The sequence below is a fragment of the Colossoma macropomum genome, unplaced genomic scaffold (genome assembly GCF_904425465.1).
Source record: "Colossoma macropomum unplaced genomic scaffold, Colossoma_macropomum, whole genome shotgun sequence".
NCBI lineage: Eukaryota > Metazoa > Chordata > Actinopteri > Characiformes > Serrasalmidae > Colossoma > Colossoma macropomum.
The window spans coordinates 17,995,104-18,016,704 of NW_023494799.1; the positions used below are offsets into that span (position 1 = coordinate 17,995,104).

Consider the following 21,601-nt stretch of genomic DNA (forward strand, 5'->3'; position numbering starts at 1 on the left):
GCAGTGACATCAGATGGCTGTGAGCATTGTCTCTGTTATTAGGGAGACGTCTGCGTGGGTGGCGGAAGGGGAGCGGAGCAACCCAGCTGTTTGTGTCATCTTGGAAGACTTCCCGTTCCATGATCTGAAGGAACTCCAGATCTTCAATGGAGTGAGCGAGTAGGTTGTCATTCTCTGTTGTACAGAAGACTATTTTTCCCAGATTGTCTTTGTTTGGTACCACTGATGCACTTTGTGTGGGTATGGACAGGTGAGGATTCTTCCCAATGATGTTGATACTATAGATTTCTTTTACACGTATCTGATTCTCACATGGAGTAAGGCAAGTTGGTCTTCCATTGTCAAGGATGCAGGTTTTCATGGCACTCACTACATTTGTTTTGTGAGCACCCCCTATGCATACATCACCTATTATGACCCACCCAAGGTCTAGTTTTTGTGCATATGGTGCATTGTGAGGACCGTTGTGTTGTTTACGAACCTTATGGGCTCTAATGATATCTCTTCCCAACAACAGCAAGATGTCGGCAACTGGATCAAGAGGAGTGATCTTGTTTGCTATTTCTCTGAGGTGATAATGGTGGCACGCAACATCTGGCGTTGGGATCTCTGATCTACTGTTGGGGATTTCATTACACTCAATGAGTGTAGGTAGTGGGATGTTTGTTTTTCCATCTATGGTCTCTACTGTGAATCCGTGGGCTCTCCTGCCAGCTGTTTCTACCATCCCTGCACAGGTTTTGAGTGTGTATGTCATTGCAGTTCCATTGATGCCAAATATGTCAAAAAACTCTGACCTTACGAGGCAGATCTTTGAGCAGGATTTACCTTTGAAGTCTTGACCACATACCTTGGTACACCTTGATGTGACATCTAGCTGCCCTGTGTCCTCCCTCTCCCCGCCGTTCTCTGATGAAGGGGATAAACCTGGCTGTGGCTGTGGAGCAGGACCAAGGTGAAGAGCAGCAAGGTGTTTATCGCTGTCACACTCCTTACATTTGATGGGGATTTCACAGGATTTTGCCTGATGAGCAGTAGAAGCACAGCAGCGAAAGCAGATATTGTTCTATTTTAGGAACTTCTTCCTATCATCAAGGGTCATTTTCCTGAACCCTCTGCATTTCTTAAGTGAGTGGGGTTTATTATCAATAGGGCACAGTCTATCAGGATCTTCTGTTTTGTATACGGTATCTGATGATGATATGCTTGTTTTATGTACAGAGACAGATTTCATTTGACCTAACTTTTCTTTCTTGTATGAGGCTGTAGAGAGAGTGGGCAGATTGAAGCTGGGGTCATTTCTCTCTTCAGCTTCCCTGCAAATGAACTCTTTAAAGAAGCAGAAAGGTGGAAAGGCAACACCATATTCTCTCTTGTATTTGCACCCGTGAGACAACCACTTATCTTGGAGAAAGTAAGGGCAGCTTATCAACAATGGGCTGCACTCCCCTTGCTGTGTCAAGGTAAGCTAGCCCTGGCAAGTACCCATCTTTCTTGGCAACATCCAATTCCACCGGTAGGTCTGCCAGCTCCTGAAGTTTTTTTACTGTCTCTGTTGTGGATCTTGGGGAAGTTCTCTATTTTACTAAACAGAGCAGTCTCTACTGCTTCTGGAGACCCATATGTTTTGTTCAATTTCTCCCAAATATTTTTAAGACCAAGTGATGGTTGTCTGACATTTACAGATCTAATTCTAAATGCTTGCTCACTTGAATCCTTACCCAGCCATTTGATCAGCAAATCCATCTCTTCACTTGCAGACAGCTCAAGGTTTTTAATTGTGTTGATGAAGGTCTCCCTCCAGGCTTGGTAGTGTTCAGGTAAGTCATCAAATTTTGTTAGTCCTGAAGAAACCAGCTGGTTCTTAGCAAGGAATTTGGCTAGATCAGCTGCTGTAGCGTTATGATTTGTGTTGGCTAAGGGTGATGGGTTGTTATAGCGAGCACCATGCTGATGGCCGTAATTTCTCTGCTGTAGTAAATCTGTGTGAAGCTGCTTTGTGTCCCTTTTCTGGTACATTGTTCTTCTGTTGATGATCTGCGATTGGGCTCCACTCTGGCCAGTGTAGTCTTGATGGGCGGTGAGTGTTGGAAGCAAGGGGTGATAAAGATCCTTCTCATCTCTAGGTGCCTGAGTGAATTGTTCAGTTGTGAGCACTAGGGGTGGGGGGTAGTAAACATTCCTCTCTTCTTTAGGTGTTTGTGCAAAGTGATGCAGGGCATGGTAAGTGACATAGTCGTCAGTTCTTTTAAGTGCACTCTCTTGAAGCGGTAGGAACTCAAATTCTTTAATGTGATTTGAGCTATCCATATCTGCTGCTGCTGTCTCCAGCACTAAAGCTTCTGCATGGGTAGCTTCAGCTTCTCGCTGAAGATTGATCTAATCAATTCTGGCTTCCAGCTTGGCTTTCTCAATTTTGAGTTCACTTTCCCTTTCTGTAAAGGCCAGCCTGGCTTTGGCTGCCTCTGCCTTGGCACAGGCTCTTGCTGCTTCTAAGCTGACTCTAGAGCTTGTTGATGAGCGTGAAGTGTGAGATTTTCTGGAGCGATTGTCAGAAAGGACTGAACCTGTTTCAACACCATCTTGGGAGCCTTCTACTTTGTCTTCATCTGGAACTTCTACTGACTTAACTGTGGTTTCCATGATGATAAAGTGCAGTGCAGCTTGTTTATCTTCAAATCCTTCTTAAATCCCACAGCAAGTGGTCATCTTTTTACTATGCTGTTCTTGCTAAAAGTTGTTGCAGGCAACCTATTTTCAGCTATACAGCTAGCTTAACATTATATTCTCCAGCCATGCATCCTCCAAGGAACAGACAAGTTTTTGTGTTTGGCAGGATTTAATGTAGGAAAATATGTAATTTGTAAAACTGCAAAAAGAACACAAAATACAAACTGATAAGTACCTGTGTAAGTACTCAATAATATCTCTTGTACATTTGTATAGACACGATTACTGAAAAAACAATTTGCTTAAAGGTAGGTATTTTGGTGTAAGTAATGAAAGATGAAAATACATCAGTATCATTTAAACAAACACCAATGCTTTAACCACCAATCACTAACACATCTACATGTAGCTGACAGTAAACTAACCATTATCATAAATTCTGTACTCAACCCAAGAAATATTAACAAACACATTAATATAACTGTAAACAGTGTGAGACTTACAGATGAAGCCTTTTTGTGGATTTCAAGGCAAAGGATTAAGAGGATTGCAATACTGAGATGCTCACTCTATGAGTCCATGAAGGAAAATGTGCTCCTGAGTACTACTTCCTGTTTTTCTTCTGTGCAGCTAAATGCAATCACCACTAGGTGCCACTAAAGAGCATACAAAAAACACTATGCTGAATCCAATACAGAGGCCCTTTAAGAAAAGAACACAGTCCTTAGGGTCAAACATAGAAGTTCACAGATGTTTTGGGGTTTCTTTGGTGCTTCTGGCACTGGGTGCCTTGAATGCTTGCATGACATCATAAAATCTGAAGACTACCAAATAATTTTGAAACACAACCGTGTGAGTAAGCTGGGTCTCTTTTGGACGTCATGAATCTTTCAGCGGAAAAATGACCCAAAGCATACATCAGAAAGTACCCAGAAATGGTTTCAGACAAAGCACTGGACTGTTCTGAAGTGGCTGTCAATGAGTCCAGAATCCAACAGAACACCCGTGGAGAGTTCTTAAAGCAACATTTGATAGTAGGCGCTTCTCAAATCTGGGAGACTGCAAAAAGAAGAGTGGTCAAAAATACCAGTAGAAAGGGGCAAGAAACTCATTCATGGCTATAGGGAGCACTTGATTTCAGTTATTCTTTTCAAAGGGTGAGCTACCAAGCATTAAGTTCAGGGTGCCAATAAATTTATCAATACAATTTTTTGGTTTGAATTGATATACTAAGTTCTAAATGGACAAAGAAGGTACTGTTTTTGGAGTGAATGAACGTATTATATAGTATTTTGGGAGTTATTTGGAAGAATTTATCTGGTGCCCAGTATTTCTGGCCATGATTGTAAATAGATTAGCCTTTTATACTGGCCTTTCCACTTTTGCTGTGCCAGGCACTTCTGCTGTAAAACAATCTTGCCCAATATGTGCTGTTAATATGTTAATATGTTCAGTGGTATGTCAGATACACAACATGCAGTAAGCTAAAGTTTGAGTGGTAATTTGAGATTAAACCAATACTGAAGTTTCATATGTGTGCTAGCATAGGTGTTCTTTCATTCTATAAGAAATATATAACAGTACTGTTCAAAATGTTTTGTTGCCTTACTGCATTATGAAGGCTATATAGTTGTTAACAGCCACAATGACCACCAACTCGAGCTTAGTCTCACAATTATTAATCCTGCCTCAGTAGACATTATAAGCAAAGACTTGAAATCCATTGTAGGCTACAGACTTTTTTCAGTCCTGCTCCTTGAATACCACTGTACATTTTAGTGTTTACCTATTTTCAGCACACCTGGGTCAAGTCATTTGCTAGTTATTATGGTATTTGTGAGTTAGAAAAGGGTGTGCTATATACAAATGCAGTGCATAGTCCCCAGGATTGGGAAACTTGATAAATTGTAGAAGAACTACAGTAATCTGAGAAAAGTTTATATCACTGGAAAATGTACATATGTGTCCTGACAGAAAGAGGATACTGGGAAGGTTTATGATGCTGTGTTTCAGTACCAGATGGTTATGAGCCAAAAGTGTCACATGATGACAAGGCTGTGAGACTGCTGCATAACATTAACAGAGGTGACCATTCCATTCATACTTATGAAACCATATGTGTTCATCAGACGTGGTGTGCACAATGTTTCCAATGTTTCACTTTACTGCCAATTTTAGTTCTTTAGCACTTTTACCCATTGATATATTAGAATTTTTAATATGAACATTTACCATGTGTGCAAATGTTGTGACTGAAGACATAAATTATGTTCTGCTATGCCAGGATCTCTGGGTGAGTGTGTTTAGGAGTGTGGGCGGTGTGTTCCAGTGCTCACCTCTTCTCTGTAAGGCTGGCGTGTGTCAACACTGCTGGAGCCGCAGTATAAGAAACGTGTGTGGGAAGGTGATGAAGAGCTGGATGAGAAATGCAGACCCCAATAAAGTCCTTGTACTGCACCTGTTGAGAGCACATCATATGACTCATTTGAACAGATTACAGTGGTTACATCCCTCCCCCTCATATTGTATGATATTACAAGGGTATGGTCTATTTTTACTTAAAGCCTATTTAGATTTTCTAATACTTTGCCATATATACAATATAGCCCAAGAGTATGTGGACACCTGCCTTCACACCTATAGGAGCTTCTTGGACATCCCACTCCAAAACCATGTGCATTATTATGGAGTCTGTTGAATTCATTGTGGTTTAAAACAAAATGGCAAAACAAGTTTTGCCGTTTATTTTCAACAGTCCTTTCCAAAACTGTAATTGTCTTTTTGGAAAGCTAAAATTCTTTTCAAAGGTGGCTGGTGTGTTTCAAATTGTTTACACTATTTCTTTGCAGGTTTTGCAACCAAAATGGCTTTGTACACTTCTGAGTTCAAGATCTTTTATGTTTCCACCTCTGTTTTACAAAACACAGTGCAGTCTGCTTAGAATTCTTTTCCACAAAGTCTACAGTCAGTTGGATTTTGTGCTAACCCAGTAAACAAAGAACATCCGTGGACGTTCAAAATGTATTTAAAAATAGTCGGTCAGTCGGGGACATGTAATAAGCATCAACAGACGTCCAAAATCAGTTTCAAAAAGTCAGTTAATTGGTGACCTGTTAATAACGTCCACAGACGTCCAAAATCAGTACTACTAATAACATCAATGGACGTTTCACTATAACGCAATAATAATGATAACGATCATGATAATAACTGTACCAGTACCACTGCTTCTAGCCTACTGCTACTACTACAACTACAACTACTACTTATAATAATAATAATAATGATAAGAAGAAGAAAAAGAAGAAGAAGAAAAAACAAAAAGAAAGCTGTATTCCAGTCCAGAGATGTTATGTTTCTTTTCTCAAAGATACCAAACGTTAAATATAGAGGGTTTTGGCTTACTGTTATGTTAGATGTTGATTGCTGAAGCTTGATAATATTTCACTTGTCTTTATGATGTTAAACATGCCTTATGACATCACATGGAGTGTGGTTGTTATTTCACATGGTGCCATCAGCTTTTCTTCATTTTCTGGACTTTTTAAATGTTAATGCAAGTGCGAAATGGTGTTTTTACAATTGCATATCTCATAGCAGTGTGCATTATTTAAGACACAATTCGAATTTGAATGCAAAATTATTTGCGTTTTAATTTCTGCGTATTATAGCTGGAAACGTTTAATACATAAAAGCAGCGTTTCATTATCTTAATATGGTTTGACTCTGACATAAAAAACGCCCATTTTATTGTATTTCGTCCTCATGGCACTCCAGCTCTGCCAAAATGAAACTGTATTTGCAATCCTGTTTGCAACAGCATTTCCACTGTCAGTCTTGTAATTTAAGCGCTGTGGGTTTGGGGGATGTATCAAGCAGTTTAAAAGAAGACGCGTTATCAATTTGAACAGGCAACAATTACTGCCCCTTTGGAAGGTTCTCGTTTGAGAAAGTCTTCAGCGAGCCGTCCGCAGCACACAGCGCTACTGTCCACATTGATCCAGGTGAGTAAACGTTAGCTGGCCGTTTTAGGTAGACCTTTTGCCATATACGAGTCACTAAGCTTACAACGAATCTTTAAATATTAGTATTATCGTTTGTTTATGAATAGAGGGTATATGTTAGCCAGCTAGCTACCTAGCTAGTTAGTATTTGATACAGCTGCTGAAGCTATCTTGCTAAGGTTAGCTAGTGCTAGAACAGTCGTGCTAACTACGTGAAACATAGCGGTCGGTGCTGCACGTCATTAACTTAGATTTAAAGATTTGTCTGTATTGGCTGAATATAGCGAATTAAAGGCTTATTAACAAAGGTAACGGTCATTTTATTTCCCTCAATTCAGTGTCATTGATGGCGAAGGTCCTGATAAAAGCTAAGCTCGCTAGCTAATGCTATTTGTTCATCACGACAACACACGTTTTCTGACATTAGCTATTTTTGTTGTTGTCCCGTAAGTATTCGCTAATAACTTCTTAGAAACACCATATAATCATTCTAGTAAAACTCTAACGTGAATAGTAGTTGTATATTGTGTGTTTAGCACTTATAGTAACGTCTACGTCGGTGTTCATGTTGGATTTTTGCGCGGGCTCATTTGTACAAGTTAGCCGTTAGCTATATTGAGCTACATTAGCTAGGTTATATTTACCTAAGCTTGTAGTCACGTGCATGAATAGCTCGAGGCACATTTTAAAACTTCAAGGAGCATATTTTTACTTTGAAACAAAGTACCACAATTAATGATTATTTTACAATATTTGAAAGTAGGTAGCTTAGTAGGTAGGCAGGGGAAAATGGGGCAGTCATCCTAATACTTTGTTCTTTAGCTTTGGTTACACAAGTTGAAATCATTAGTGAGTTTTTATTAGACAATGAAATGTTCTATGAGATGTTACTGAATTAACTGTATCTGTATCTTCTTTTGCAAACAAATATTTGTTTCAGAAGCTGACTGGATTTGTCTGTGTGCCACAACAACATACTGGCAGTGGTCAAATAATGCACACAAGTTAAAAAAGTAAGTATTATCGCAAACACAACGAAACGTAATGTGTTAACAATTTATGTACAGTTTTCCTGGTTATCAGTTGCCATACTCATTTTATGACTAAGAACCTATTTAAAGGCATGGTTCAGCAAAATATAAAATTTAAACAATTTTCTGCTTACCTGCAATGTAGTCTTTTAGCCAAGACATAATTGGTATCCAAATTTTGTGTCTGTAGCAATGGAGCTGTGAAGCTAACATTTCTAACAAACACTAGAAGTCAATATTCACCTAAATCATTTCTGTAGGTACTTCCTGAAAACATCTTTCAACCCTTTCAAACCACATCTATGTCTTTATTAAGGTTGCACAGACTTCTCAGTGTGGTTTAGACCACAGTCTGACATACTGTGGGCTATAAAAGTGAACAAAATGTCATCACAGAGTAAGTGCTGTGGGTGACCTCTCTGTCTCAGGAGTAGGATTGCTTATCTCGAATTGTTTTTTATGGAAGTGACATATAATTATTGATCCAACATCAGTCCTGTGCAGCCTTTGTGTTGCCTGAAATGTCCATAGTGGTGAAGTTTTGTTAATTTCTGTAGTTCAAAGTAAGTCATTCTGTGTTCTACACTACACTGACAAGTCTGCTGACTTTAATGGAGACCTAGATGCAGTTTGAGAGGGTTGAGAAAAGTTTTAGAAATGTATTAATGGAAAAACATCTGGGTTAATATTGTCTTCTAGTGTTTGAGCAATGTTACACATAATGCCAGTACTAAACAGAAGCAGAATCATTAATTGTAGTCATTTCAGTCAAATTTGATATTGGAATTTGTAAGGCATTAAAAAAAAGTCAAACAATAATACTGAGCTTTTCTGTGATGCTTCCTATGTTATATAGCTGCATTCTGTACTGTTTACTACCCAGTTAGTTCTTGGGACTGTGCTTTATTCCTTTAACAAATAAACACTGACCAAAATAAGAGAGACCTTTCAGTTCCCAGCAGTCTAGTATAGAGTTTAGAAATCTCATGGGTCTTAGGAGAATATATAAAATTAGAGACAGTATATAAAATTAGAGACAAACTCAAGCCCTTTGCATTTAAAAGAACATATCACGATAGCACTCCTTCGCAGTTGTTTAGAAGCCCACTGAAATAAACATTTAAAAATAACTAAAAAATAGATTTGTAATTATCAGTTGACTCCTTATTGTTTTTGTCTGTTTTTGCCAGATTTTAATGCTTTGTGTGTACATTAATTGTAAAAGTCTTGTTTGTATTTTATATTAGCTGCAGTTCTGAAGTGGAACAACAAAGCCACAGCTCATGAGATGGATGCTGCCTTGGCCAATCACCTCAAGCATGACCCCTGCAGAGCTTTTAACTTTGTCTTTTTTTTTTTTCTTTTCTTATTTGACTTCTCAGAAACTAAAATGAACAAGATTTTGTCTTGTTAAGTAATTACTTTGATTTCTTTTACATTAAAACATTGGAAATCCTATACAAGTACTGACACAGCTTATGGTTAAAAGGTGAAATTTTTTTCTGAATTGATGCAGAGGATCTTTGTCTTAGTCCTGATGAAGTTCATGGTCCAGTTTTATGTTCCACAAATGAAATTAAGAATAACTACACATTTTCAATAAAGTTGCCATTTAACAAAGTTTGTTTTATGTTTACATTGGAATCAAAATTGTTAGTTAACTACAAGAAGTTTTTTGTGCATGGTGAAAAGGTTCTTCACATTGACAGATAATGTGTTGTATAAGATTCTGTATAGACCAATTGATTCTATATAGAACCAAAAAGGTTCTACTATTGTACAGTGTATTAAGCATGAAATGGTTTTATATAGGATTCATCGTAAAGTGCTATCTTTTTTGAGAGTGTACCAGTGGAAATTAAGTTTGGATTAATTTTCAATGCCTTTAAACCAAGAAATTATGTCTGCTAGGTGACTCTGGTAGTATACTTCAGTTTATTTAATTATTTAACATTTTTTCCAAGGCCTTAGAACACCTTAAAATTATGTTTTTACTGTGACTTTTTTGGTCGTCTTTTCAACTTTTATTTTCAACCATAAGAAAACGTAAATTAAACAGCTGTTGTGTACGTGATTTCAACGTTAAAGCAACGGCCTTAAAATGACGTCTTTAATGTGACTATTTTGGTCGTTTTTTCAACGGCTAAGTTTAGACGTCTTTTCAGCTTTCATTTTGAACCTTAATAAAGCGTAGTTTAAACGGCAGTCAGATGTGTGATTTCAACGTTGTTTCAACGGCCAAATGTTTACTGGGAAACGTGTTTTTCTCTGAAACATATCATTTTGTTAGAGATTTTATGAAGTAACCTGAGGAACTTCATTAAAGACTATTAAAGTGTCCAAATACTTTCTGTGGCCACCGTGTATAAAAGGTATTTAGGCCCACCTTTTTATTTTTAAATGTCTATCTTTTAATGAAACATATAGTGCAGCGTGTTTGTGCTCACTGCTCAGTGTTAGATTATAGGGGGAAACTAGAGAGGGTCGCCTACTTTACGGAGTCAGTTGTCAAGGGCGTGTTACATTTTCATTTACCTCCGAAACGCTGCAGTTCACAGACAAATGATGCATTTTTCCGAGAAGACTCCACTGCTTGCAAAGACGTCTCCTCGCTGACGAATGGATGTGTTTACACAGCCGGGTGTAAGGGACGGGGTGAGTTGGGTCAGTGTGACCCGCACACAGCCGCGCACGTGCTCACATATTACTGAACCTTCCTCCCGCATCTTCAAACAGCCGAGTCCTGGCTCGAGCTCTGACCTATCACACAAAAGCTACAAACGCTAACAAATCTTTTCTAGATTTCTCACCTAGGCGGGACATTTTAAAGAGAGTCTTAATTGAGAAGACACCGAACTCGCATGGCTCAATCAACCGAGGCTTGTTCGGGTCCACTCACACCGCTCAGCGGGTTAGCTCTAACTTTGTTTCCCTCGTTTGACGGTGACTGTCTCAGACTCCCGTACAGACTGTGAGGGTTTTCGGCGTGTCCACTGTTCTGCTGTGCGCGCGTGCGGTCTGGAGCTCGGCTAGTCATGGAGGAACTCGCGCGCGAGAGCATCCGCAGCCTCAGCCTGCTGTCCAAACCTGCGCGAGGCTCTGAGGAGCCGCGCCTCGGCTCGTTCGGGGCCATTTTCATCATGCTGAAATCCGCGCTCGGAGCGGGACTCCTCAACTTCCCATGGGCGTTTGAGAAGGCGGGTGGCGTGAACAGAGCCATCACTGTGGAGATGGTACGTAATCAAGCTATTGACTGTTTTTTTTGTGTGTAAACATATTTACATTTCACTTGGTCCAGCTTGCCTGAGCTCAAATCTGAAGAATATATATTTTTTTCAAATCTAACACACCATATGGCTAAAAAGTGAGTTTTTCTCATTGAATTCAGTCTAGTGGTCACTTGGCATTACAGATTTTTAGCAACACAAACACAAAAAAATGAATAAAATAGTTTAGACGGATTAACAAAATCAAACACGCACTGTTAGATGTTCATACAAAATGTCCTCACAATAGACTTCCCAAACCCAGTCCGAGCAACCCCTCTGCACATTTCTGTGTTTCCCATACTTTACACGCCTGGTCCAGTACACTAGAAGCATGAATTAATTAGTGAGAAATTAGTTGAATCAGATGTTCTAGATAAGACAAAGCACAAAAATGTTGATAGTGTGGCACCTCAAGCACTAGGACTGGAAACCCCAGACCAATAAGAACAAATTTAGTAGATTTTTCCTCATCATACTCAGTTTAGATGTTGGACATGAATGGCTTAAACATTTAATAGCAGTTTAAATGTAAGATTCACATGGCTCTCAAAGTCTCATTCATAATGAATTTAAAGTCTTAAGACAGGTGTGTCTGTGTGTGTGTTTGCTGCATCAGATTTTTTATTAGGGTGTGAATTTGATGCTGCCTCTGACAGTTTGACACTAATGAATGGTATACATTTAAAGCACTCTGTCCTCTGTGTGTGTGCGTGTGTGTGTGTATAACGCCTCGGTGTATTGCTGATAAGTTCTAAGCAGGGTAAAAGTACAGAGGAACTATAGCTATTTAATTGAATGTTAAGGCAAAACAGCACGAAAATATAAGCAAAATAGTAAATCAAGTTTTTTTTTCAGATTGACTCCTATTTTAACGCTATCAACATTATGAATAAAAAAAATCAGAATGTAGGTTCTTTGGTTATTTAAAATAGTATAATAATAATAATAATAATAATAATAATAATAATAATGGCTATATTTGCATTGTAGACACTGCAAGCCCTGGTACCTAACACCACCACTGTAAAGAAATTTGAAACCTTATGACGTTCTGAGATATAGCACCTCAGAAAGGCATTTGCAGAAATAGTAACAAAAATAATACAGTGTGTTGTAGAGATAGAGATAGAAAATGAAATAAGCTAAAATAAATAAAATTACTGTAGCACTACGAGAAAGTGCAGTGCAAAAGGTACAAGAAAACAAGAACATCTGTAAATGTGACTTAGAGATGGCTACATTTGGAGCATATCTGACATCATCTGTGAGTTTATTCCACCAGTGGGCAGCATTATGACTAAACGATGCTTCACCCTGTTTGGCTCTGATTCTGGGCACTACTTACTGATGGGTCACTTGTAATCATAGAGGCTTAATGGGTTCATATACTTAAAGCAGATCAGCAGTGTGTTTTTGTCCAAGGCCATTCAGTGATTTATGTTCAATTAGAAGCACTTTAAAGTCAATGCTGTAGTTAACCAGTAGCCAGTGCAGTGACATCAGAATTAGAATATCAGAGTATTCTTTCAAAAGTGGAAGTATGGAACCGAGAACATGCTTGAGTGAGAATAATTTAATTGAGTGACAATTAAATGTTTTAACTGAAAATTAAGTTTTCTTTTATGGTGTTGTGAGTAATGAATGGTGCTAATAAGATAAGATAATCCTTTATTAGTACCACAACTGGGGAAATTCACAGTGCTACAACAGCAAAGGGATAGCAAGGCACTCAAGAAATGAAGTATCAAGAAGAGAATTAACAAACAAGGTATTAACCTTGTTAAATATCTCTGAGGTATTTTAATGTTTTTTCCTTAGGAAATGAACAATAATGATAATATTAGCTTTGCTATCCAGAAGTATTTTTCCTGTGTGTGTTGCTCCACCATTCTTTTATGCCTGCTGAAACTCTAAATTTAAGATGAGTAAGCATGGTTCATGTCAGTCATTTTTCTAACAGTCATTTTACAGATCAGTAATGATACGGGATGGAACAATACAAAACATATTTATCTTCTTCACTATCCAAGTCAAAAACAGTAAAAGTAGCTGTGGATTTAGTCATATGTGTTTCTAGCTGTAAGCCTAGCTCTAAGCTTTATTAAACATTTGCACATTTGTACCATGAAAGCCCAGTTTCAAATGCCACCCTTAACCCTACGGTCCTCCTCAAAGACCACACATTGGTGACATCAACAACTTGCAGACCTACAGGGAAAGAAACCATGAGAGTGCTTGGTTTAAACGTGTGCGATGAGGACAGACTCGTATGATGTACAGGTTCTGCATGTGACGCACCCAGCATATCAGTCGTACTCATGCTTTTCAGTGAGCTATAATTTGCCCAAATCTAGTTTGCTAAATATGCAAATTTAGCATACAGTAAAGGTTGCACAGACTAGTCAACATTACTGCCGGTTAACAGGCTTAAAGCATCTCCGGTTTCCTGAAGGCTACCAATGAGATCTAGAGCTCATTGGACAGGGCACATCACGCTCTACTCACCTGTGGAGTTTTGGCATTTCTCCACCATTCTACAGTGCTTTAAATATCAGATTTTGAACATCATCTCCTCCAGGTTCCTGAAGACTACAATGAAAAGTCATGTGTTGTTGGAGAGGAAGCGTAACGCATTCTCCGGCTCTCCAGACCTCTGCCGCAGGGGATCACCAAGGCCATCTAGGGTGTGCCTAAGTCGGATTTGAATTTTGCGAGATTCCGGGGTCCTTATCTTCAGTTCCCTGAGGGTTAGCAATGTGATCCAGGGCTCATTGTGAAGGGCATATCATGGTCTACTGACCTGTGAAGTTTTTGCTTCATCACAGATTTTTAAAGTTGCTGGTTGCAGCATTCTCTTCTCGTCATCAGCAATTAGTGGATATTGACTCATCTTTCATCACATAACTGTCAACTTGAAACTACTAGTGAACACTCCTTTGATTGCCTAAATGTGAAAAAGGCCTTGCAGTCCTCTTATGCATCACCATCTGGGTCTGGGCTACAGAGAGCACATTTGCAGAATCATATTACAGTACAACTGACCCCAGTATCTACATCTCTCTTTTTGTCACTCTGTCAGGTGTCTCTGGTATTTTTGATCAGTGGCTTGGTCATTCTGGGATATGCCTCGTCTATCAGTCGACAGAGCACCTATCATGATGTGGTGAAAGAAGTGTGTGGCCGCAGGATTGGCCAGCTCTGTGAGATCTGCTTCGTCTTCAACCTCTTCATGATCTCTGTTGCATTCCTTGTGGTGGTGCAGGACCAGTTGGAGAAGTGTAAGTTGAGTGGGAGTAAGTCCATGACACTATTCCAGTAGTTTTTTTTTGACATGCTCTTGCCAACTTCGACTCAATGTGTGGAAGTGCATCACGTTACGTAAGTGGCCACTTGGAACTCAAGGGGAGGAAGGGACAGCGAGGAGCAGATTTTTCAATTGGAACATACTCACCCTTGTCTAGGTTAGCCTCTGAGCTAATTCGCTAGGTATACAAACTTTGTAATGAAAAACATTTTTTTCCCCAGGGTTTTGAACTACCCTACATAAATTACAGCTCTTAAGATGGTGACAGGGATTCCCCTGAAAGGAAATGGCAAGGCCACGTTGATGAAGCACAATCTGGCAAATCTGGCAACTCTACACTGTATGTGTCCAGATATGTTCACACTTTCAACAAATATTTCTGTGTATGTCATTTCAGTGTGTCTATCTTTGTATGAAATGGTGACAGGAGAAAAAGTAATGCCGTATCACTGGTATACAGACCAGAGTTTTGCACTCTCCATTATGTGCCTTATCATCATCCTCCCTCTCTCAATACCTAAAGAAATCAGCATCCAGAAATACACCAGGTATGTTTTGGCAGTTGGTTAATATATTGCTTATTAATATTACTCCACTGATACTGATTAAAGTATAATGTCTGTATATTATATGTTTTTGGGCAGTGTATTGGGAACATTGGCTGCCACCTACCTGAGTGTTGCTGTCATAGTGAAGTATTACTTGAAAGAGGAACACACAGCCAACCTCACTCCAGAACGCAGTGAAGGGTAAGTGTGTGTGTGTGTGTGTGTGTGTTTGGATCAGATTTTGAGTAGGCAGTATTTTTCAAAGAGAGACTTACTAACCACAAAGAGACTCACATACATAAATTTGCATGACACTTGGACGTAGCTGTCATTTAAACTTTAGGAAAAAACAAACAAGAACTACTCTTTATGCGATTTATTGAGGGGCCACCTGAAGCTGCACTATGTAAGATTTTTTTTGTTAAATTTGAAAGAACTAGTGTTATTGAGTCAGGAGGCAACAAGCACTCTAAAATATGATGTGCATGTGCTGCTGTGAAGCCTGAAATAATAATTTAAAAGTCAGAGGTGTAGGTCTGGTTAGATTTTGAGTTCTCTTTAAATACTCTTTCAACATGCTCACAATCATCAGATTCATTCACTAGTGGAAGGGATCCAAATTATGCTTCAGATTAAATGTTGCAAAGAAAAGAAACAAGAAGTGAATATTCATACATATTAGTCACGCTGCTGTAAGTAACCTAGTTAGCTAACATTGTCATCTTAGTATCACAGCTATGTATGATACATTGACTTTCGCAGCTTTCAACACAAGGGTAGTTTAACAAAAAAATAAATTTGCTGTCATTAAGAAGTTCTGGCATTGTACATTCATTTGAGCAGGAAATCAGGGGGTCAGGGGTGTCCAGTCTTATCCACAAAGGGTCAGTGTGACTGCAGTGTTTTTTTAAATTCAAGCAAGGAGCACATCTGATTCTGTTTGTTTCAGTTGGTCTCAGTCTTCAAACCATGTTTGCTCCTGTTTTTTGGAATGAAGACCTGCTACCACACTGTCCCAGGACTGAAAATTCCTGGTCTGGATAACTGTTGACTTAATTTCCCATATACTGCCATTCAAAAGTGTCACCAACAATTTTATGTATAATAATAACTTATATAGTGTGGATTTAAATATTACAAACTATTTACCAAATATTTTTAGATGTTTTATTCAATATTACATGTATTCTGTAAACAGATGCATTTATTTATTTATTTATTTATTCGGGTAAAATTACCTGCCTTAAGATTTGGTCTCCACTTTCAAAATGTGATGAATTCTATTGATTGATTTTCTTGTAACTTAATTCTGCAGGCTATATGCCTTTCTCAGTCATTAAAGCATCGACCGTTGGTCTGTCCATTATTCTGAATTCATCCTAAGACATCTAAAATGGCTTATTTTATATTTATATTTACAGCAACCTAGTGTCCTGCAAATTATTTGAAACATGGGAAGTTGCACTTCACTAGCATCTTAGAATCATCTGCTACCAAATTGATTTGTATTATTGAAAACATTGATTCCAAACTTTTGAACAGTGGTGTGTATTATGAAGTTAAACTCTTTTAGTCAAGTTACAAGTATAAAACTTTCATTTAAATGCATAGTGTTGGTGTAGCATACAATATGTTAAAAATATATATATTCAATGAATTCATTTAAAGATAAGCAGTTGCTTATTTGAGTTTTTCACAAAGTTAGGGGGGAATGTAGATTCTTTGTCCATGTTGAAACTAAATAAGATCAAAAATACTTCTAACAGCTTGGATTGAATCAGAGCTCCACTGTAAATTCTATGTGGCTTGTCGTGCCAGATGCCTTAGAGGATGCATGTACAGTGTCTGTCCTCCCAGACTAGCAATGCTGTAATTTGGCCTGGAGTCGGGCTATCAAAAGTGCATCAAGATGATTAATTGATGTAAAAAAGGGAAAAAAACAAATGATTATCTAAACAACTCTTTGTTTTTTTCCAGCATGGAGTCCTGGGCTTCTATGTTCAGTGTGGTCCCTACCATCTGCTTTGGCTTCCAGGTCAGATTTTGCTTTAGGCCTCTTGCTGTGCTTGCCCATTAGGTGTGTTTATGGACTCTTTAGATGTGTGTGTTTGTAAGTGCATTGTGTATCTACCATTTATTTTGATCAGTATGTGTGTATTCTGTTTAGTGTCATGAAGCTTGCATTGCCATTTATAGCAGCATGGAGAACAAAAAGATTACCCACTGGGTGTTCATTGCTATGGTCTCCATGATCTTCTGCCTGCTTATCTACACCCTTACAGGTGAGCCTCGGGCAGGATGTCACCCCTGACACTGGCCTCAAAAGAGTACTGCTATTATCTACATCAGCCGTTTTTGTCTCACAGAATTAACATAACCATCTCTTTTTCACTAGGAGTGTTTGGCTTCCTTACATTTGGACAAGAAGTGGCTTCGGACATTCTGATGTCATACCCTGGAAATGATGTGGTGATGATCATTGCGAGGCTGTTGTTTGGGATATCAATTATCACCATCTACCCCATAATACTTCTGCTGGGCAGGTGCATAGATCAAAACATCTTGTGTGTGGTATCTAGGTTCCTGTTTCAGCGCTTTTTGAACACGCCCTCAGAACATCACACACACTTTACACTAGTGGCTGCTCGCAGCACAAGGGGGCGAGAGGACAATGAAGAGCAGATTCTTCAATCAGAATTCTCTTGCCCTCTGCTAGGTCGTCCTCAGTAAGCTAACGGGCTAGTCATGCAAATTTTGCAGAAGTTTTAAGATCAATGAAAATAATGTACACAAGTTTTAAGAATAATTGCTTTCTCTAGCTATAAGCTTTGGTTTAAAACTGAGGTGTATTGCCTTTTTTTGTTGTTGCTAGCTGTTTAGCCTTTAGCTTGCTAACTAGCAAAAGTAAAGTAATAATGTTACATCAGAACAGAGAGGAAAATTAATTTAGCTACAAAGATTCTGGTAACAGCAGTCTAGATGAATAAATGTTGGCACAAGCAGCCATCTAAACAGCTGTTACTGTTAGCTGGCTAATTAAGCTAGCTGGTTACAGTAATGTGAATTTCAAGACACTCATGTTTGTTGTCATGGCTCAGCTAACTGACAGAATGAAAAACTACCAACCTTGCATAAAGTCAATCAGAGGGGTCTACTTTTCAACCACCCAATAAACCATTTTTTTGACCGTTAATCCAGTGAAACCTGTTTCCTTGAGGTTGTAACCAACTGTTATGGCTCAGTTTCGAATGAGTTGCAGGATGCTTTACATTATGCATTATTTACATTAGGATGCTTTACTCAAGTGCAATTTAGTTTCATGTAAATTAAAGGTGCTTGAAAGTCTCACTGTGTAAAACTAGCCTTAAGATGGCATCAGGGATTCCTTTGAATTGACAAGGACTTAAAAACAGTATTGGAACAAGCAGTAGCTTTTAAACAGTATCTCTTCTGCTTTCTTATGTTTCCTCACACATATACAATCGGCATGTCTGTGTTCTGTTCCCCAGGTCTGTGATACTGACACTGGTGCTGCGTTACCGGGAGCGTGAGGCTATGGTTACGGCAGTGTTTGAGAGCCGCTGCCGGGTGGGTCTAACAATGCTGTGGATTGGTGTGACACTATTTATTGCCATCTATGTACCAGACATGAGTGATGTCATCAGCGTAATTGGAGGAATCAGTGCCTTTTTCATCTTTATCTTTCCTGGTGAGGCGCGCACACACACACAGTCAAACAACACAGGAAAAAAGGAATCAGGTAATAAAAATTGTAGGAAAAATATTGAACTCTCAGCTGTTCTTTTGCAGGACTGTGTCTCATATTTGCCATGCAGACAGAACCAATGGGTCACAGAACAAAGTGAGTGATTTGTGTATATTACTAAAGGAAAAAAAAACAAAAAAAACAATTTACACAATTTTCCACTAAGCCCAGATGTAATTGTAATTTGGTGTCCAGATTTTGCTTGGGCACTGTAGCTATGAGGCTAACGTTAACAAACATTAAAGTCAATAGGCACTAGGGCTGAGCCAAAACAGCACTTTACAAGCTTCAGATACTAAATATTTCCTAAGTAGTACTGGAATGCTTCTTCTCAAAGTCACTTTTAAAAATGATAATAATTGAGTCAACCATCTGATGGACCAGATATACTACAATTTTAATGAATGTTACCATCAAAATGCTATTTTTTCCCACTCGCGCAACTCAGTAGAGATCACACACTCCCACAAGCATTCTAAACTATACTTAAAATAATAAATTATTAAAATGTAATGATCTTGTTGATGTAGTAGTTGCAGATCAGCGCTGCACTAATAGTGTGTGTGTATATGTGTGTGTGAAGAATACTCTTCTCTGAAAGAGAAGTAAAGATTTGTGATTGGGATTTCATCAAAAAAAACAAATCTGCAGTTTGCGCTGTCATGTTTTAAACCTGTTGTTTAAAAAATTGTTTAATTATAAAGAGGAAGGGAGAACAAAGAGTCAGTTAAATTATAGGCAGTGTGGATTGGGTGCATGGTGGTACTCAGATAAGGATTGCTGCAGTTATATACATTGAACGGTCACTTCATTAAAACCACCTTGTTCCTACAGTCATTGTTTATTTTATCAGCTCCACTTACCATATAGGTGGACTTTGTAGTTCTGTAATCACAGACTGTAGTCCATCTGTTTCTCTGCATACTTTGTTAGCCCCCTTTCACCCTGTTCTTCAATGGTCAGGATCCCCACAGGACCGCTACAGAGCAGGCATTATTTGGGTGTTGGTTGATTCTCAGCATGTTAGTGTGCATGTTAGTGTGAGTTGCGCTGGTGCGAGTGGATGAGACATAGCAGTGCCGATGAAGTTTTTAAACACTGTATCCACTAACTGTCCACTCTATTAGACGCTCCTACCTTGTTGGTCCACTTTGCAGATGTAAAGTCAGAGACGATAGCTCATGTGTTGCTGCACAGTTTGTGTTGGTCATCCTCTAGTCCTTCATTGGTGGTCACAGGACGCCAATATTTTCATATACTATTCTCAGTCCAGTAGTGACACTGAGGTGCTTAAAAACTGCTGTGACTGATCCACTTATACAAGCACAACACAGACTAACACACAACGACCACATCTGTGTCATTGCAGTGCCGAGAATGATCCACCATTCAGATAATACAAGGTGGTCCAATGGTGGTCCTGATCATTGAAGAACAGTGTGAAAGGGGGCTAACAAAGTATGCAGAGAAACATATGGACTACCGTCTCTAATTGTAGAACTACAAAGTGCACCTATATGGCAAGTGGAGCTGATAAAATACCAAACCAGACTAAAATATGGTGTGTATGTGCTGCAGGTCACCCTTTAAAGCCTGAGTTGTTGGCCTGGATTTTCTAGGACTTTTTGGAACACTTTATGTGGTTTTTATGTATTATTGGTTCACAGGTTCAAAAAAGTAGTTCTCAATGTTTAGGTCTCAAAATCAACATTCTTACAACTTACATCCTCTGAAGACATTGTTCAACAAGTGTTGATCTCTTTGAATACACTTTCAACATGCTTGCTGTCATCAGATTCATCTGTTCAAGGGAGGGGTGTTAAACACAACTGACAGTAGAAACTGTTCTTCCGCAATTGTGTGCAATTACACCTTTCCACCAGAATGGTCGTCAAATCCTCAAAACTTACATAATGTAGCTTTAACTTTTGTATCTAAAGGTCTTTGCTAAGTTATTTTAGGCTTTATTTAATTTTAGATGACTTTTTCAAACACTGAATAGAGAAACAAAAGAAGAAATGTAATGAGTATTTGAAATGTTCAGGTCAGCCCTAATAGACACCCAGATCTTTTAATTAAATACGTGCCCAAAACGTCTCTCACTGACTGAGTTATAAAAATGCACAAAACTTCACTGTGTAGCTGAAGCTGCAGTCAGACGCTACAGTCACCAAACATGTCTTGGTGGGGGTAAGTGGAAAACTGTGTAAATCAGATTTTTTGCAGAATAGTTCTTTTAATCCTCAATGTGTGATTTTAGGTTATGTAAATAAAATTTCACTCTTTCTTTGTGATTCCTTTATGTTTTTAGGATGTTCCTAACTGGCTGGGGCGTTGTCACTGTTGTTACCGGAGCCTTCATCTTTGGCCAGAGTACTACCATTGCTATCATGGAGCTAGCACACAAGTTCTGATTATCATCTTCATCAACAATGAAATTGGTGGATGATTAACATTACTTGCTTGTGTACCTAAATGAATGGCTAAAGTTGTTTCTAACCTCTCTGTGGGAGGAATTTGCTGAGCTTTGCGCCCTACCACTAAAGAAAAGTTACATTTCTATTGTTTTGATATCAAAGGAAAGGAAGAAGCTGCCTGATCAGTAAAAAGAGTAAATGTATTGGAGTAGAAAGGGAGATTGAAAATAATGCAAGTATTTATTTATCTGAATTTGGACTATAAATGAATGGTTATTTTTTATTGCATTGAGCTACATTCTCCACCCTCTGGATCAATGCCATTTCAGGACCAAATCTGTCACACCAAAAAATTTTAACTCAATGATTCACTTCTTTTTTTTAAAACAAGATCTTAAACAGTTAAATGTGAAACATTCAGCACTGAGCAAAAATGTACTGTTTTTTTAACTCTTATTTTAAGCATACAGATACTTGGCATGTCAAGACCATGAAAATGAAAGCTTCAGTGCTTTCTGAGTCTGAGAAACATATATCTCATAACATGTATCTCGGCCATTTAAATCATGGATGCTTTCAGCAGCAGAAGCCA

At 38.6% G+C, this 21,601-nt stretch overlaps 1 protein-coding gene across 1 annotated transcript; it reads left to right on the forward strand.

Annotated features, from left to right (window-relative positions):
* The first annotated feature begins 10,719 nt into the window (after positions 1–10,719).
* On the forward strand, positions 10,720–21,006 carry slc38a8b (solute carrier family 38 member 8b). The gene is made up of 10 exons (XM_036586871.1): positions 10,720–10,938; positions 14,054–14,252; positions 14,676–14,826; positions 14,923–15,027; positions 16,804–16,861; positions 16,994–17,108; positions 17,222–17,369; positions 18,336–18,535; positions 18,637–18,688; positions 20,904–21,006. Exons 1-10 carry the CDS (start codon positions 10,741–10,743, stop codon positions 21,004–21,006), a joined length of 1,329 nt encoding a protein of 442 aa, XP_036442764.1. The 5' UTR covers positions 10,720–10,740.
* The last annotated feature ends 595 nt before the right edge of the window (positions 21,007–21,601 follow it).

Excerpts from the sequence above, each read along its gene's own strand:
- slc38a8b (XM_036586871.1), top strand. The coding sequence starts at position 10,741 with ATGGAGGAACTCGCGCGCGAGAGCATCCGCAGCCTCAGCCTGCTGTCC. Across the intron at positions 17,370-18,335 it reads ATAATACTTCTGCTGGGCAG|GTCTGTGATACTGACACTGG; the intron begins GTGCATAGATCA and ends TCTGTTCCCCAG. Across the intron at positions 18,536-18,636 it reads TTTCATCTTTATCTTTCCTG|GACTGTGTCTCATATTTGCC; the intron begins GTGAGGCGCGCA and ends GTTCTTTTGCAG.